Below are 19,559 nucleotides of genomic sequence, written 5' to 3'. Positions count from 1 at the left end.
GGCTATATACTACAGGGGGCTGGGAGGCTATATACTAGAGGGTTTGGCAGGCTATATACTAGAGAGGCTAGCAGGCTATATACTACAGGGGCTGGCCGGCTATATACTATGGGGGCTGGCAGGCTATATACTGGGGGGGGCTGTGACCAATGAATTTCCCACCCTCGTTTCTTGTGTTAAAATTCGGGGTCTGTTTCTCTTTTTATTAAGAGAGTTAGGCCATCTGCACACAATAGGGAATCACTGAAGACTATCTGCAGCATTCATTATGCAGCAAATATGGACTGTTTTCTGTCACAGTTTTAAAGAAGACCTGTGATCATAACTTTACCCTGACCAATGTTTTTCTGATATGTAAATTAGCTTTTTTGACTCTTATCTGCTGTCTCTAACAGTTCTCTCTCCTGGGTTACCAGTAAACCATTCACATTTATTTTGACTGACCGCTCTGGTAATTTGACATGAATGTAACACAAGGCAGAGTGACATCATCTCAGGTCCTTTAGCCTCCCAACATTAGCAAACTGTACCACTACTGTACTGTACGTATCTGATGACATGAAATCACAGAAGCCTCCAAATGTAAAGGGTACATGAGCTTTGATGACATCACCTTGGTCACATGAACTGATGAACACTAAGGAGGCGTAAAGCATCTGGCGGAATAGAAGATAGGGGCTGACCAAACAAGACATGCCTCCCCTGATTCCAGATAATATAAGATACAATAATTTATGAGGATGTGAGGGAAACAATTTTTAGCTAAAAGAAGGGTGTCAGTTTATTAATAGAGCTCTATAGGAACCTGTCACTAGCTGTATATGTGAAAATGTGGTGGCGGGTTCCCTTTAAGGCCTATCTTTGCTTTAGCAGAAGGATTAAGCATTTAACTGTTGCTTTGCAAGGAATATATTCCAATTCCAGAATTTACAGCAATAATTGATGTGCTCCAGATTCTAAAACTGCAGCAGAAATCTGTTCCTGCTGCAGGTTTTTAATGCAGGGAGTGTAAATTGTTTCCAAGTAACCACAGACAATTTTTGTACCATCTTCAGAAAGCCTCAGGTAGCAGCATCTCTTTTCTTGCCGTAAGTTGTTGATGGTGACAATATTGCAATTAGTCTTTCTTATTTTACCTCATTATTTTATGAAAAACTAAGTACTGGAGATTCTGCATATGGGAAATCTGCTAAAAATGCAGAACACAATTCATGAAATGGCTTAAAATAGTATTAGCTCGTGTAAACTCACATCAGCTTATCCTGAAAACGCATTTTTTAAATAAGTAAAATCATTCTTTTTGCTGATTTTAAGATATGTGAATTATATATTTAGTGACTACCTATCTCATGGATAGCAGCTATTGTTGAACATATACTACTATGAGCAAACATAAGTCATCAACCCACCCATAGGAAATTGTCTACTGTCATAAGCTGTAACAGCAGGAAGTTCATCTTCAATTCTCTTAAGCAGAACATTGCCTCATAATCCTGCATTGATTCTCATCCATATAGTTTGGAGAAGTTATACCGCAGTCTTTACTGGTGCTAATAAATGCTGATATTCCAGAGAGGATTTCTACACAATGACTGCAAATGTAAGTATTATACCATAAAAATTTCTGTCAGCTTTTTTTAAATTATAAAGATTATATTATACATTGAATTAATAACCATTAAAGGGGTTGATCATGTTACCTGTAAGTGTGGGGGAAGGATGTTAGGTCATTTACCAATACACATCTATTTAATGTTTTGAAGCACTTTCTTGATATGTAAAGTGAAACCTCCTGTCTTTTACCTCATCAACCAGACATTCCTGACCATAAAATGGCTGCAGGTGGAGGGTCATGGGATCTCTAGCTGCCCAATTGCTGTGCCAGGACCTTAATATTCTATTTATGAATGCTATCATAAGGTCGTGGCATGGCAATCTCTTGCCTTCTGTTTATGAACTGTAGATCTCTTTATCTTACATACCTCTTTATAACAAAGCTCTGCATACATACTTGTATATGTACATATTTCCTAAGCAGTGCTACTTATTTTTATGTGAGGGCTTGTGTACACAACAGAGGCTGAACCCATTACACAATTCAATATACAGAGATATTCTTCCTCATGGACAATTCTGTATCAGAAAATACCAAAATCATTTCTCTTTTGGTTTCCTGAAAAGTCCATACAGCTCTGAATAAAATCTGAAGCATATGAGATTCAATTAAGTGCCCATTCACCTTTATGGAAGGCCCATTTCAGCTAAGTACAGAATGGAGCTGTAAAAGTATGTTTCCACATACTGGATGACTGATAGTGATTACTATTTCTAGACTCACTGATCAAAGACAGCAGGATGAACAGCATGTTCAAGCAGCTATTAAGCATTGTCAGGGTGTAATACAGTGAAGGGGGCATTATCAACTGAATGTTCTGGCCCTCACACGAGGGTATTGCATAGATCAGCGATGGTGAACCTTTTAGCCACAGAGTGGCCAAACTGCAACCCCAACCCCCCCTCATTTATCGAGAGGTGACAACCAAAAATTAAAGCAGTAACTTATTGCTCCATGTTCTTCAACAACATTCAATCATACTGGCCTCCTGAGGACACCAACACAGTAGAAAGAAGGAGTGTACATTTGCATAATTGTAGCTTCTTTCCTGTTTCATTCTGTACACAGAGAATCAAGGGGTCAGCAGGAGGTCCTCCAAAAATAATTTGGCCCTGTCTATACATTCTCCCTCTTCCTACAGTCCCAAGTAGCCAAGTAAATATCACTTTAAAATATGACTGAACGCAGCATCTTTTAAGTTGCATGGAACTGCAGGAAAATTCTTTGAGTCCTGTCTGGTGTGCTGGGGAGATGGCCGGGTGCCACCAGAAAGAGCTTGGAGTGCCGCCTCTGGCACCCGTGCCATAGGTTTGCCACCACTGAAAGAACTACAACTCCCAGTATGTCCCTAGCACTCCGCCCTGGCAGTACACTGTCCATGGCTATCTTCTGTCATGCCAGATCACATGGTGGTGACATCATGGAAGATACTGTAACACTACTGTAGTTCTCTGCTCCCCTCACTTACAGAGACAGAGATGCAGCACTTCTTCTTAACTGCACCAATGCTAGTTTGTGGGGAAACTGGGGGTAGCTCCATCTAGTTACCATAAGTCTACTTACCATTATACATGCTCTGTCAGTGCTGTGGGCAATGATTATGCATTTATTTTTAGCTGATACATGAGATCGGAATAGAACAACAGAGGATCTCTCTATATTTGCATCAGATAATTTCATTAAAGCGGGTGATTATAAGTAACTGTAGGCATGGATAAAAACTCATATGAGTATCCCCTTCTATGCAATTTGATCAACAGTCTTTCTTTTAAGAAGAATCCTTTGATTCTTTGTGTTAGTTGTTCTACATATGGTAGCGAAATTTGCTAATTTACCTTTCCTCATATAACTGGATGATCAAGAGGATGTTGCAATACTTTTCCTCAATGATATGCTAAATGTGTCTATGTGCTGCCATCCAGTGGTTGTGTTGTAGTTTGCAGTGCTTAAAGGTTATTTTCTTTGCCTGCTTAATTTCCACATATGTATGGTCCTTCCTGCCTGTATGAAAGTAAGCCACAGTCATTTTTCTTATCTCTTTTCTATTGCCAGCACACAGTAACAGAACAGATGATGACTCTTAATGCTTCAGCTACATATTCAGCTGCATTCACAAACTCCAGTTCGGCTACAGATCCTAAGTCATCTGCCAGTCTTGGCATCACAATTCTCTCAGTTGCCTTCATTATTGGATTCCCCGGAAATGCATTTGTCATTTGGACAATCTTGACACGAATGAGTAAACGTACAGTTACCTGTATCCTTATTTTACATCTGGCTATGGCAGACATCATAGTCATCCTCACAGCACCATTTTTCCTCCATCTACTATCTACTAGAAGCTGGACATTTGGAGAGGTCATGTGTAAACTGTGTCATTACGTTAGTGGATTGAGTATGTATAGCAGTATATACCTGATCACATTCATGAGTATGGATCGCTTTCTTGCTGTTTCTAAACCCTACGTATCTCAGAAGATAAGGACAAAGCTGACTGCTCGGATTATAGTTCTTGTCATATGGATACAAGCATCAGTATTAGCAATCCCTGTACCATTGTACCGTACAGTAAAAATTAAAGGGGATGTTCAACATTGCATCACCATTGGTTCACCAGTGAATGGGGGTTTCCAGCACATAGTCTTTCAGAATATGCTTGAAACTATAATGGGATTTGTTCTACCATTTTCAATCATTGTATTTTGCTATGGCTACATTGGACTGAAGTTGCGTACTGTAAAGTTTCAAATTAAAAATAAGACAAGCCGACTGGTTATCATGATCATAGTAACATTTGCCCTGTTCTGGATTCCATATCATGTAGTGAATATAATTCAGGTTTCAGGAGAACTATCTTCATCACTAAAACTAAAAGAAGCAGCTTACTTTGCCAAACCTAACGCAACAGCCTTTGCATTTCTTAGTAGTAGCATTAATCCTCTTCTATATGTTTTTGCTGGGGGTAACTTCATTAGGACTGCTGGTGTGGGATTCATGGCCAAACTATTTGAAGGAACTGGTTCTGAGGCAAGCACCTTAAGAAAGGTTTCTCAAGTTTTTCAGCAAAGGAGCCGGAAGCAATCATCAGAGCAAGGGAAATTGACCAAACCTACAGAGGAGTGAACAGTAACTTTCCCTATATTCCCAAAATAAGACTGGAAGAGGTTGATGCAACCAGAGAAGAGAGGGAAATATATGAAAGCTTAAAACATGAATGAAGAAGAAAAATACAATACAATTAAAGAAGGTTAGACTTTCTCTGTTAAAGGGTCATCAGGAAGGTTATATGTAAATAATGATAGCTCCAATAGCCACTGGCAAGTTGATTTTAAAAATGCTTTTGTCATACACCTGAATAGTTCCAGTGGTTTTTAATAAGATCTTTAAAATTACCTGGCTCCTTGCCAGTAGTGTGTGGTGAGTACAGGGGGTCAAGTGTCAGTTTAAATGAGAATTGCTTGTGGTAGTAGGCTGACGTAAGTGAGGGGTGGGAGAAGCGGAGGAGGCATTCCTCCTCTAACTCACCACAAGCTGCTGGCAAGGAGCCAGGTAATGTTAAAGAAACAATTAAAAATCTGTCAAATTATTCAGTTGAACAACAAAGGTTAAATCCACTTGTGAGAGGCTATTTTCAACTGTCATCATGTAAAAATGACATAATTGGATATTTGAGGTGAGGAGCAGTTTCAAGCTGGATGGAGACTACAGACTCCCCTATAAAAGACAACTGAGTTGTATCGCCTTAAAAATGTATCCAAGGAATGCTGCCGATTCACAGGCTGTTACAATGTACAGGGAGCACTTGTTTAGGGAAGACAATGGGGCTCATTTACCAAGGGTCCGCTGAGCGCATCTTCGTTGGGTTTCCCGACGATTTCCGCTTTGCGCCACATCGCGCCAGGGAGTGTTTCAAGTCTCTCATGACCAGGTTAAACCGTAGCTAAAGGAAAAAAGCCTACTGAAATTTGTGATGTTGTATATTTGTCTACAAAATTGCAATGAGTAGCAACAAAATTACTATTACTATTAAATTACAATTGCCGGGATTTATCAATAGGCCTGAGCTGGATGGGTGCTATTAAGTCTGTCTCATGATGCGCCAGCTCTTCATAAATTCCACCCAAGAATTTATAGTTGGATAGCGAGAGAATTTTTTTTTTAAATTAGTGTTTTTGTTTAATTAAAATTTTTTCACTTTCTCTCGCTTTATAAGCCCAATGCAAGGGAGAGGGGAGGAAAATAAAACAATTATTTGGTTTATAATATGTATTACACAGTACTTATTTATAGAATACTGCAGATTTGTAAAAAAAAAATGTCGCTAAATGAAAAATACATGAAAAATATTGACTTATAGATACATGAATAAAATGTAAAAAGGATGCAAGTCTTCATTAATGATTGACATTTATATAATATTAATGAATAATTTCATTAGCAATCTAATCATCCGTTAAATTATTTGCAGAGTATTGTCTGGCAGATACTGTATTATAATTTTGATGAGTTAATACTCCACTGAAGTGGTCAAGGAATCTATTAATAGCTTTTACTATTTGGGAGGTATCTATGACAGGCATTTTTAACGTCAGGCGTAATATTCATCCCACCAACGCTCATATCCCACCAATGCAGCCCATATCTACTAAGAGGTTCTGACCTATTAGTAAATCCAGAATCTATCTCCACCAGGTCAGTTTAGACCAATCAGAGATGTCACCTTTAGTCCCAGCTGGGCCCATCATGCTCACAATTGGAAGATGTTGGCAATGGGTCTTATTAAATGGCTTGCAATGCTTAGAGAAGGCAATGACGGAGAGCACCTGAAAATTCAAAAATAGTCTACACGTGAAACACATGGAGGGCAGCTTTGGTCTTGTGTTTTTTGGTACAGGAGCTATGCTGAGTGAAATCATCACAGAAAATTGACAGCGACAGACTGCCAGGCTCCTGCTCTGGATCCAAAACTTGTGGAAAATGTTTACACCAATCCTGGCTATTTGGATGCTGCTGTCAATGCTGACAGCAGCTTTTAAATGGTCAGATTAAGGAGAGGGCCCTTCCCCTTCACCATCAATGATGTTTGTCATGGCAGCCATAAGCTCTAGTGAAGCCCTTATGGCTGACATTCTGGAATGCCCTTTAGGGTGTGGCTGGTGTATGTCTCTGGCTAGGATAAGCCTAAAGTGTGTGTTGCTACTTGTCTTTTCCTTTTTACATCAAGTAGATGTCTATGCCGCCTATAATAAACTTTAAGTGGCTAAGGACTTGGTACCTCCTATGACGTCATATATCCTGCTGGCTTATCACATATCAGTGGTTGGAGGAGTGTGTAGATGTCCTTGGGAGTGATTATGCCAGATGGGTATGTACAGAGTACTGTACATATACTGACAGTTATATCTGCACGCCCACCATCCGCAGGAATCTTGCAGGATATGGGACTTCACATGAAGTTCACAGTCCTGATGATAGGGGGTCACATGTGACCCTCGGCTCCCGGCAGCAAAGTACAAACTTTTTCAGGGTAAGTATAATATGGTTGCTTATCCTGTTAAAGTTTGCTATAAATGGCCAGCCCCTTTATTTAATTAATATTTGTAATACATATTGCTTGTAAATCACTCAATAAATACATAGGCAAACACCAGAAAAGAACTAGAACCTTTAGCTTTACCCCTACCAACCATAGAGGGAGAAAAGAATAGGGGATGTGCTTCTGACAACTTCAATCAACATTTAAATGATAAAATATAAAAAATCAAATCATACTGCTATATCTACTGTATATTACTTGAAGCGAACCATCTGTGCATTATGAAACTTCCTAACAGCACTTTTACTCGTGACACAGGATCTGCAGCTCATTAAAACCAAGATGTCAGGATTAAATGAGCTGTAGATCCTGTGTTATTATGAACGTGAAAGTGCTGTTGGCTATTATCACTGCCATGTTACACAAAACAGTATGATTAATTCTATTAAATATGGACTTGACATATTACTGAGTAGCATCACGTCTCATTCAATTCCTAAATAGAGCAAAAAAATTCTGGTGCAGGCATCAGTCAGTTTTTCATCACACTGAACTCATATCTCAGGTATACATACTGTACAGTATATGCTATTACTATGATATATCCCCCCCCCCCCAAGCCACGCCTTGGCTACACCCCTAACCACACCCCAAATCTGCTAAGGCACTGCAGCAGCAAGCATGATGAGTACTGTGTAAATCGTTGCACAGGACAAGGAGGTGAGCACTAGGCATCTACCTTCATGGTGCAGCAGTGCCTGTATGAAGAGGGCTCACAGGCTCAGCCCTCTACATACACACTGCATAATGCAGCAACTAGTACTGATATATAAATATACAATAAAAATCCTAAACATTTTAGGTATCGTCACGCCCCAATAGTCCAGATCTATCAATATTTTGATAGGATTTTTTGAAAGGAGGATCTGATGCCACCACCATTCCCACCACCAATAACATCACCAAGCTTGTGCACGCTAGTTTTACATTCAGCTCGCCATCCCCCCAAAAATAGAGCTGCACAAACTTTTTTTTAAAATCAACAATAAACTTGCAAGGAACTTAAAGAGACAATGGGGCACGGTTACTAAGGGTCAGTCGGACCCATTTCCGATTTGCCCTAAATTGTTCAGGGGTTTTTGGCGCACCCTATCAGATTTTGGCACATCGGCGCCGGCTTTCATGCGACACAAATCGGGGGCGTGGCCATCGGACAACCTGACCGATTTGGACAAACCGCGGAATTTAAAATTCTAATTGTGTCACAAAATCAGCACTCACATACACCGGGAAGAAGATGGTGAACTGCGGCGGACCGCTCGCTGTAAGTGAATCGCGGCAGCTCCAAAAACTTTTCTGACATTCCGGAACAGCAGACGCAACGGGACGGGTAAGTAAATGTGCCTCAATTTGTGCATTAGAGGAGGTATGTATTGCTGGAATTTTAACTTCAAATGTTGACAATCCATATTCCTGAAGCTTGAACTGGAAATTTTGACTTTCTTTATTCCACGTCAGACCTATATTTCTGTGGTACCATTATGATTTTTTAACAAGATGAATTAAACGGAAGTTTTAAAGAATCTATTATTTTCCACATACGTCTGGCTGCTGGATTTTTCTCCTTTTTGTATTACCAGAATTTTAAACGCAGTTAAAGGAACGGTGTCTGGTTTTTCCATTTCCACTTAAATCCTTTGAGTAAGTAACTGGTAAGAGGCTGGAACATGTATCTGACGGGTCATTGCATAGCATTTATCTCAATGCCAGGCCCTGCCTGGCATAGAAATAAAAGCTCCCGGCTGCAGCAATTGCGCAAGCGCCTAGACAGAATGCCCTCCACACGGCTGGCCGCGCCCCCCCCCCCTTCTTCATGCCTCTTCACTCCCCACTGGCGTGAAGGTGGCGGATTGGGCTAAATCAGGGGTCCCCAAACTTTTTACAAAGGGGGCCGTTTACCGTCCCCCTCAGACAGTTGGAGGGCCGGACTAAAGTTTAAAAATTAAAAAAAAAAAAGAACTTCCTTGAAAACACAGCGTTAGCGTAATACATCCATATCCGTAATACACTGGGTCCCCCCAAAGTAATTATTTAATATACTGCACCCCCCTTGTGAACTATTTTATATATTGGCCCAATTAACCCCTCTGCACTAATTATTGAATATGCTGCCCTCCCCTCGATTAATTACTAGACTGCCCCCCACCATTAATTATTTCCTATACTGCCCCCCACCATAAATTATTTCCTATGCTGCCCCCACCATAAATTATTTCCTATGCTGCCCCCCACCATTAATTATTTCCTATGCTGCCCCTCCACCATTAATTATTTCCTATGCTGCCCCCCACCATTAATTATTTCCTATGCTGCCCCCCACCATTAATTATTTTCTATGCTGCCCCTCCACCATTAATTATTTCCTATGCTGCCCCTCCACCATTAATTATTTCCTATGCTGCCCCTCCACCATTAATTATTTCATATTCTCCCCCACATAATTAATTATTTCCTATGCTGCCCCCACCATAAATTATTTCCTATGCTGCCCCCCACCATTAATTATTTCCTATGCTGCCCCCACCATTAATTATTTCCTATGCTGCCCCTCTACCATTAATTATTTCCTATGCTGCCCCTTAAAATTAATTATTTTCTATGCTGCCCCTCCACCATTCCCTATACTGACCCTCCACCATTAATTATTCCCAATACTGCCCCTCCACCATTAATTATTTTCTATAATGGCCCCCGGCTGCCACAATCTTTTTACTGCTGTTTAAAAAAAAATAAAAAAATCCTATACTCACCTCTGACTACGGCGTCTTCTTTCTTCTGGCTGCTGCGGGACAGCAAGGGGTGCGCGGCCGCGTTATGACATAATCACGCGGCCACACATCCAGGTTCAAGGAGAGATGTGCGCCGGGGTTGTCTTCTGGCCACATTGCTCTACCTGCAGTAATAGTGTTCGAGCGGCCGTTTCCGGCCGCATCGAGCGCCATTCGGCGACGGGCAGGAGCTTCCTGTCCAGATGGAGGCCCCTGCCCGACTACCGCGGCCTAATTATTGACGCTTTTGGAGCGCCAGCCCGGGGGCCCCCAAATAATAAATCCGGACCCGGGGGCTCAATGTGCACTCCAAGTGCTCAATGCGACGGGGGCCGTATAGAAACGGTCTGGCCGCGGGCCGTAGTTTGGGAACCCCTGGGCTAAATGATTGCAAGTGCTAGAAATGAGCTAGAATTTGCGATTATTTCAGGGCTTCTACGCTACTGATGTGGTACAGAGGCCCCAATAAAAATGCCCCATTATGTCCACTTTTCTGAAACAATCAGCCACTTTCTGTTTTCCAGTAGTTTCTCCTCATCAATAAAATGTCCAGTAGTCTGCCCTCATGAATGAAATGTCCACAGCAGCCCCTCCAATAATTAAAAGGTCCAGCAGAGTGCCCCCATTAATAAAATGTCCAGCAGAGTGCCCCCATTAATAAAATGTCCAGCAGAGTGCCCCCTTAATAAATAGTATTAGTTCTCCCCCTCTGGCGCTCACTCACGGCATCCTTTTTTCCCTGCAGCACCTCTTCGGGTTCCCGGCCGGGCCAGAAGAATCATGTGTATGCAATCTGCCAGCACGCAAACGATACCTGCAGATTGCATACATGTGCATCTGCAGGTATGAGCGGGCAAAGAGGTGCTGCAGGGAGAAGAAGATGCCAAAGGTCAGTACAGAAGAGTGAGTACTAAGTTTTTTTTTTTATATATATATATACCTAAGTATAAGCCGAGTGCGACTTTTTCAGCACAAAAGTTGTGCACTTACACTTAAATATACAGGTACTGCAGGGAGAAGAAGATGCCGAATGTCAACACAGAAGGGTGAGCACTAAGTTTATTTTTTTTATATACCCGAGTATAAGCCGAGTGCGGCTTTTTCAGCACAAAAGTTGTACACTTAAATATGTATATTTTATAATTGTAACTTCAGACAATTTTCTTTTTGGTCTCTGTGAAAATTGGATTTTAAAAATGTTGGATTGTGATAAGAACCAGGATTAACAATAAATCTTAATTGTGGGTACCTATAATAATTGTTATAGCTATTTATTGTAGCCTAAGGCTAAAGTACAGTAAATTACCAATATCTAGAGGTCCATTTGTAAGTCAGGTGTTCTTAAGTAGTAAGTAATTTTACTTCAACCCTAGGTTGTCTGATTGATCCTAACATATACAGCCATACTACAGTACGGCAGTATATGGGGATTTTACACATGATCTATTACAATGTGCACATGATCTCTTACAATGATCCCAGTGTAACAGAGCTGCAGAAACCATGCAGCCTCGGGTCTTATAAAGGCCGAAGGCTGTCATAACGACATATCGTTGTTCCTCAATGATATCACGGGGAGCTGTGATCTCAGCCAAGCTCACCCAGCCTGTGGGTGTCACAGGCTTGAGAAAGTGCATTGTTTATATGTGAAATCTTACCACAAGCCCATCCTGAGAGATTGGTGGGGAGAGACAAAACGGATGCAGCATGGATAAAAAAGACGGAAGAAAAACAGAGACACAACGTGGACATCAACTGCACAACTGAAGCTGAGCACCAACCCCACCAGACCTGCCACACTATAGAATGGAGGATGTGCACTATTATATACCTACTATTCTGCACATTGTACAGCATTATATGTATACAACAGTGCACATCTTCCGCAGTACACACCTAAGCCAGCAGCTAAGATGAGAAATGTCAGGGGAGGGGAGTGTAAAATAAATGGATGAGTAGATGTAATAATAATACTGTCCCCATGGGGCTCACAATCTAATAGACCTACCAGTATGTTTTTTGGAATGTGGTAGGAAATCAGAGGACCGGGAGAAAACCCACAAAAGCACAGAGAGAACATACAAACTGTCTGCAGATGTTGAACTGGGTGGGGCTTCAACCCAGGACCATAGCCCTGCAAGGCTGTAGTAATAACCACTGAGCCATTGTGATGTGATGTATGTATGCTGTATATTTGTGTGTATGTGATGCTGTATGTGTATATGGTGTATGTGTATATATAAGCTGAATGTCTTTATATAGTATATGGTGTCTATATAATGTGTGTGTGTTTATATACTGTATGTCTGTATATCATATTGTATTTATGTGTGCTGTATGTGTATATATGCTGTGACTTTACTGTATATATGTGTGTATATGGTGTGCTAAAACTTTATGTATGAGTGTATATGGTGTGTTATTACTGTATGTGTAATAATATGATGTGCATATACTATATATATGTGTGTATTTGATGTATAAGTGTATAAATGTATATATGAGAACATGAATGTGTGCGCATGTGTGTATGTGTGCAAGTGTGTATATGTGTGTGCAGAACTGCATGTGTGTGTTTATATAAGTATATAAATTTGAGAATAAGTGTGTGTATATAAGTAAATAAACGTGTGATTCTATAAACATGTGTGTGTACAAATATGTATATTTTTTGTAAGGGTAAGGGAGGCTTCATTCAGAAGTCCGCTATGGGCCTAACCTCTTCTAGTTACACCCCTGCTCTGTGGAACACAGTAAAAGTCATATGTACTCTATTGTTTCTAGAGAGTGCAGCTCAAGGGTTGCACACCATTAAAGGGGTATTTCCACGGAGATAAGATTCTTAAATATACTCAAGATAACAAAATATCACATTCTCTAGTTCACTGTTATTAACAAAAATACAGCATTTCATAGATATAATTCCAACCTGTCTCTATCAGTACTAGTGTTTACAATTTTGGTTGCAATTATGGTCGGATTCTTCTCATGAATAGTTTCTCTTGTCCAATCTCTGCCTCCTGCCCCTCCCCTGTATTACAAGACCAGCTCAGACACAAGCACCACCAAACAGCGTGCAACAGACTTACTCTACTAGCTACAGGCAAGATAAGGTCTTTATAGCAGAGCTGACAGTGTTATAGGTGAGTTAGCAGAACTTCACTGAGTGTCATTTTTCTTCCTTTTTTTTCTTTCTTTTTTGAGACATTTTTGCCGCCTTTTTGGGGACAATTTGAAATGTCTGCCAGACATTAATTTATTGTCAGTAAGACACATTTATCTTCTATTCCAGATGCGCAAAATGTCGCAAATGAGATTTATCATTCAAAATTGTCAAAATTTGAGAAATTTTTAGCGCAAAAACTCCAGACGAAATCATACTTGAGGAAAACTTAGAAGACGGAAAGAAGTGATTTGAGACATTTGTGCAACATTTTTGAGACATTCGTATCAAATGTCTCAACAAGAGATCTGAAAAAAGCCATTTAACAGAAGGAAAAAGTGAGATTGATAAATTACCAAAGAAGCAGATGGAAAAAAGACAGGCAAAAACATGCCAAATTGGACAGAAATAAGATAAATAACCGCTATTGTGTTTTATATCCAGACCATGGATCTCTTCATCATCTCTCACCTCTGATCTGTCTCATCTCTCTTTTTGTGTTTGTCAGATAGTAGAATGTTCCGAAGTTAAATAAAAGTGTAGATAAACCTTGAATGCTTATAATCTAACCACATTATCAGCACAAAGCATCTCATAGTACAGAGGAATCATGACAAATCTACTTAGAGAGTCCTTGTCCACACTGGAATTTTACACTGACCATCACTGAGTCACAGGAGCTAAATTAGCAATAAAACTGAATACAATTGTAAAGTAAGGGTTTAAAAATGATCTTTATTGTGTAACAAACAAGGCTATAAATAAATTATAGAAAGACAGATCCCTGATTACAGTACTCAGTTGAACACGTAAGTGATGCTGGTTTATCATGTTCATCTTTTGATGAGTCGTCTCCTTTAATGAAGTGTTTTAAATTATAGGTTTTACTGTTATCACATGCACCTTTCATTACTGTAATTAAAAAAAATGTCAAGCTATTTGTATTAGTTTAGTGGTTTCACATTGGCACTTTTTTCACATCATTTCTCACTGAACCCATTTTGGCTTATGGACATGTACAGTTTGGATTTCTCTTCCTGGCTTCAGTGATTTTTCATGGATGCCTTACTGAAACATTCTTTTCAATGGGCTTTTTCACACTTCAGTATTTTTACTGATCAGTGGTCAATTTAGAACCTGTTCTGGCAAAATTTTGCTAAACCAGTTTCCTACACTGTACTGACGATTTGCAGTCACATCAAAACAGTGAAGTCTACAGTCTCTTCCTGAAAGATAGATAGATAGATAGATAGATAGATATATAGATAGATAGATAGATAGAGAGATAGAGAGAGAGAGAGATACTTGTATGGCTTTTATCCTGCATCATCACATTTCTGAAAAAAATGATAATTCATGTTAAAGGTGCTACATTACAGGCAATATTTTCCTTATCCCATCATGGAAAACGTATTATTATCATTATATTTCCCAAATTCTCCCAGCTTTAATTGCTGTAAGTCTCCACATGCTTGTGGAAGTGGCATTAAATGGCAAAGTCTCCATAAGGAGTGTTACTTCTCTGAACTAAATGACAAGAAACTGCATAACCCATTGTCAAACACTTGATCACATAATATCCAGCCTTGAAAGAACTCCCTGTAATTGCTCTATTGATACAACTTAAAAGCAAATTTGATATTCACTACTGGAAACGCAGTGAGCATTCTTATCACATCCTGAAATGACTGATAATGGCCTACACATAGGTGTACCGTGATTGAGACATTTACTGACCTTCCCCTTGGGTATAATAAATGCTGTTTTATTAAATTTTTTCTCTCACTATTTTGGGGTGTTCAAAAACATATTCCTTAACTCCTGGAACCCCTCAAATATCCCTGTCAAACTGCCAACTTGAAACCCACTTCAAATCACTCCGGAATACCTTAGCCTTATTCCTATCTTGATAATTAGAGTCAGAATTAGCGTGTTTATTTTTTTACTGGTGTTACTGTCTTTCTCAGAGTTACAAAGGGACAGAAGAGACTGCTTCCCCTTTCCACATATGCTGTAGGTATTGGGACAGCAGGAAACCTGAATGCAATTATATATAGCAGTTGACTCTCTTTGTAATATCCGTTTTCTTCCAAACCTTCAGTTCAAGCAAAACATCGTGGATATGCAAATGGACTAATGTACTGGAAATTACAGGCGTATTCTAACCAGAGCAACTACGTAGCACCATGACTGAGGCAGTAAGTAAAAGACTCATATGTGCAGGATGGCATAAAACTTCTCTTTTGCACCAGTAATGTATACAGAATAGATCTGCTATTTTCCAGTACTTAAGAACACCTGACTTGCATACAAGCCCTAGTTACAAACGGACCTCTGAATGTTGGTAATTTACTGTACTTTAGCCGTAGGCTACAATGATCAGCTGTAACAGTTATCACAGGTGTCTGCAATTAATCTTTATTGTTAATCCTGGTTCTTATGACAATCCAATATTTTTAAAATACAATTGTCATAGAGACCAAAAGAAATTGTCAAAAGTTACAATTATAAAATATACAGTTCCGAACAGACAGAACTGCCTGTATGTTATATATCAGGATTTTCTATTGTGTTTGTAATTACAGCATGTAATATGTAATAATATCTAGTTTTTAATACAGGGTAGTTTACAGTATTTAATATACATTATGACATTTTCTAGTAATATTTGCATAAGTACAGTAATATCTGTATAAGTACAGTAGCAACCAAAAGTTTGGACACACCTTCATAGACAAAGATTTTTCTGTATTTTCATGACTATAGAAATTACAGATTGACACTGAAGGCATCAAAACTATGAATTACCACATGTGGAATTATATTATTAACCAAAAACAACTATATATCTTATATTCTAGGTTCTTCAAAGTAGCCACCTTTTGCTTTAATTACTGCTTTGCACACTTGGCATTCTCTTGATGAGCTTCAATAGGTAGTCACCAGAAAAGTCACCAAAGAAAAATCATCCTTGCCTTAAGAAATGTAGGTCAGTCAGTCCAAATATTGGGAAAACTTTGAAAGTGTTTCCTAGTGCAGTTGCAAAAACCATCAAGTGCTACAAAGAAACTGGCTCACATCACCCCAGGAAAGGATGACCAAAAATCACCCCTGCTGTGGAGGATAGGTTCATCCAAGTCCCAGCCTCTGAAATTGCTGGTTAACAGTAGCTCAGATTAGAAACCAGGTCACTGCCACACAGAGTTCTAGCAGCGGACACATTTCTACAACAATTGTTAAGAGGAGACTGTGTGCAGCAGCCTTCATGGTAAAATAGCTGCTAAGGCTGCTAATAGCTGCAATAGGAAACCACTGCTGAGGATAGGCAACAAGCAGAAGAACACAAGGAATGGACATTAGACCAGTGGAAATCTTTGCTTTGGTCTGATAAATTCAAATTTGAGACCTTTGGTTCCAATCACTGTGTCTTTGTGCGACATAGAAAAGGTGAGTGAATGGACTCTACATGCCTGGTTTCCACCGTGAAGAATGAAGGAGGAGGTGTGATGGTGTGGAGGTGCTTTGTCGGTGACACTGTTGGGGACTTATTCAGGCTGCGTAAGGGCTATTTGACCAAGGAGAGTGATGAGGTGCTACACCAGATGATCTGGCCTCCACAGACACCAGACCTGAACCCAATCGAGAATCGCGATGGTTTAAGGTAAGCTAGACAGCAGAGTGAAGGCAAAAGGGCCAACAAGAGCTAGGCATCTCTGGGAACTCCTGTAAGACTGTTGGAAGACCATTTCAGGTGACTACCTCTTGAAGCTCATGAAGAGAATGCCAAGCGTGTTCAAAGCAGTAATCAAAGCAAAAGGTGGCTACTTTAAAGAACCTTGAATATAAGACATATTTGCAGTTGCTTCACAGTTTTTTATTAGAGTTACTATAAAGGTTTTTTGTTTTTCACAAATCAATAGCTCTTGGGATGTAAAACACCTTGTTTTACATTGTTGTTTCATTTATTTATTAATTTAAGTGATAAAAAACCAGCAGACCACAGTGGTTATGATTGCTAAAATTCTATTACACAAGTGCAGGATTGATCATTTTATAGCTCTTTGTGACTTAATTTTCTTTTACTTATAATTTTCTTATATTAATCTTTTTCCTATAACAGTATACAACATTTGGGTGGACAACAATATCCAGTGTAAATTCTATTTTTACTAACTCAACTCAGGCTCCAGTTCCATCTTCTGGAAAATCTGCCAGTCTTGGGATTGCGTTTCTATCAATCGCCTTTATCATTGGATTCCCAGGAAATGCATTTGTCATTTGGACAATCCTGACAAGAATTAAGAAACGAACAGTGACTTGTCTCCTCATTTTACATCTGGCGATAGCGGACATCTTTGTCCTCCTCACAGCTCCATTTTTCCTCCATGTCCTTGGCTCTGGAAGATGGATATTTGGGAATATCATTTGTAAAATGTGTTATTACATTAGTGGTGTGAGTATGTATGCCAGTATATTCCTCATTATGTTCATGAGCATGGATCGCTTTCTAGCTGTGGCAAAACCTTTCACTTCTCAAAAGATAAGAACGAAGCCAGTGGTCCGTGGCATAATTGCATCAATATGGTTGTTAGCATCACTATTGGCTAGTACAACATTATTTTACCGTACGGTTATAAACATGTCGGGTATCCTGCAATGTGTAACTTATCATAACAGCCCAAAACACATGGTTTTTCAGTATACCTTTGAGACACTGACTGGATTTATTATACCATTCACAATTATAGTATCTTGCTATGTCTACATTGGTCTCCGATTACGTACGGTAAAGTTTCAAACAAAACAGAAGACAAGCCATTTGGTCATCATGATTATAGTAACTTTTGCCCTCTTCTGGATTCCATACCAGGTAGTGAACATGTTACAAGTGTCAGGAGAAATATTCGCATCACAAAATCTGACAATAGCAGCTTTAAAAGCTAGGAATAATGCCATAGCCCTTGCATTTCTCAGTAGCAGTGCAAATCCTATTTTATATGTGTTTGCTGGTGGCAACTTCATTAGAACAGCTGGGGTTGGATTCATGGCCAAACTTTTTGAAGGTACTGCAGTTGAGCCTTCAAGTCTACGTAAAATTTCACAGGCCTTTCGACAAAAAAGTCATGCAGAGTCGGCCGAATTAGAAAAATGTGTAGAGAAAGGAGACCCAAGTGATCATATGTTGCCAAACCAGCAGGCTGACCTAAGAGACTGATGATGAAGTCTTTTTCAACAGTTTAACGTAACTATGAGGATGTTTGCAGCTAATTTTGCATCTAAAATAAAGTTATAAAGCAAAAAATGTGAATAGTGTTGGTAAAAGACAATCACATTGGCCCACATTTATCATAAACGTGCAGTTTACCTGTGGCGTGTGCAGGGTTCGCCAGATTCACGAATTGTGGCACCCGTTCTTCATGAATTTGGCGCACCCTGCACTGGTCGACACAGTGAGCCAACCTTTTTTGGTGCACCTTTAACATAGAGCGTGCAACACAATTCTGTTGGACACTGCATGACAAATGTGCTGCCTGGTCAGACTATGCCCTGGAACACCACTTTGAGTGCAGAATTTTGTTCCTCGTCAGGTATAGTATAGCCAGGACATAAATGTGTCATGAATACTTCTTAAATACATATGAAAGCAGTTTGTACAAAAAAACATGCAAAGTCAGGCAAAAACATGGTGCAGGAAAAATCTGGATCTTTGTGTTTAATTTGTGTTTACTTAAGTTACATGATTACTAAAGTTACATGAATGATATTTAGGTGCTGCTCTTTAGCTCCAAGATGTGAGTCTATAGCAAACAACCACCCTCCGTTCAGTCATATCCCTTGATCTTAAGGACATAGTCAATATTAATCTTATATTTCTTACTCTCTCGCTAAGGGCCATAACTGTTTTTTTTTCCACCATGAGACTTTTATATTGCAAGTCAAGTTATGTTTTTGATGACATCATTAAATGTTCCATAAAATGTATTAGACAAAAAAAAAGTTGGATGAAAAAGAGAAAAATCCATGTCTAACTCATACAACATTGACTTTATAATGAAAATGATTTTTATGAAGTTATGAAGATATGACACCTTGTATCATTTTTTGGTTCTAAAAATAAAAAAAAATTTAAGAGAAATTTCATGTGTCACTACCCTTAGTATATGCCCCTGGTTTACTCAAAGAATATCTGTTAGTCAACAGTTTCATGGTAAAAAAGGTTGGAAAAGTATGTAGTTCCATCAAGTCCAACCTATAAATCATACAGTGTTGATCCAGAGGAAGGCAAAAACAGCCCTGCAAAGTTCAACCTAACTGGGAAAATTATTACCAGTCCACAAAATGGCAGTCGAAATAATAACACCCTTGGTAAGCATCCAATTATCAACATTTGTATGTCCATAACATGATATTTTCGTT

The 19,559-nt window shown here is 39.4% G+C and overlaps 2 protein-coding genes across 2 annotated transcripts; both read left to right on the top strand.

Moving 5' to 3' along the window:
* The first annotated feature begins 1,285 nt into the window (after nt 1-1,285).
* On the top strand, nt 1,286-5,921 carry LOC140128270 (leukotriene B4 receptor 1-like). The gene is made up of 2 exons (XM_072149848.1): nt 1,286-1,600; nt 3,668-5,921. Exons 1-2 carry the CDS (start codon nt 1,589-1,591, stop codon nt 4,736-4,738), a joined length of 1,083 nt encoding a protein of 360 aa, XP_072005949.1. The 5' UTR covers nt 1,286-1,588; the 3' UTR covers nt 4,739-5,921.
* Nucleotides 5,922-15,191: 9,270 nt separating this feature from the next.
* LOC140079394 (leukotriene B4 receptor 1-like) lies at nt 15,192-18,838 on the top strand. Its single transcript, XM_072126085.1, has 2 exons — nt 15,192-15,340; nt 17,263-18,838. The coding sequence occupies exons 1-2, from the start codon at nt 15,329-15,331 to the stop codon at nt 18,355-18,357; spliced, it is 1,107 nt and encodes a 368-aa protein (XP_071982186.1). The 5' UTR covers nt 15,192-15,328; the 3' UTR covers nt 18,358-18,838.
* Nucleotides 18,839-19,559: the final 721 nt, after the last annotated feature.

Source organism: Engystomops pustulosus, chromosome 1 (genome assembly GCF_040894005.1).
Source record: "Engystomops pustulosus chromosome 1, aEngPut4.maternal, whole genome shotgun sequence".
Taxonomy (NCBI): Eukaryota; Metazoa; Chordata; class Amphibia; order Anura; family Leptodactylidae; genus Engystomops; species Engystomops pustulosus.
The sequence above is the reverse complement of the archived record's forward strand: the minus strand, read 5'-3'. Positions and strand labels throughout refer to the sequence as shown.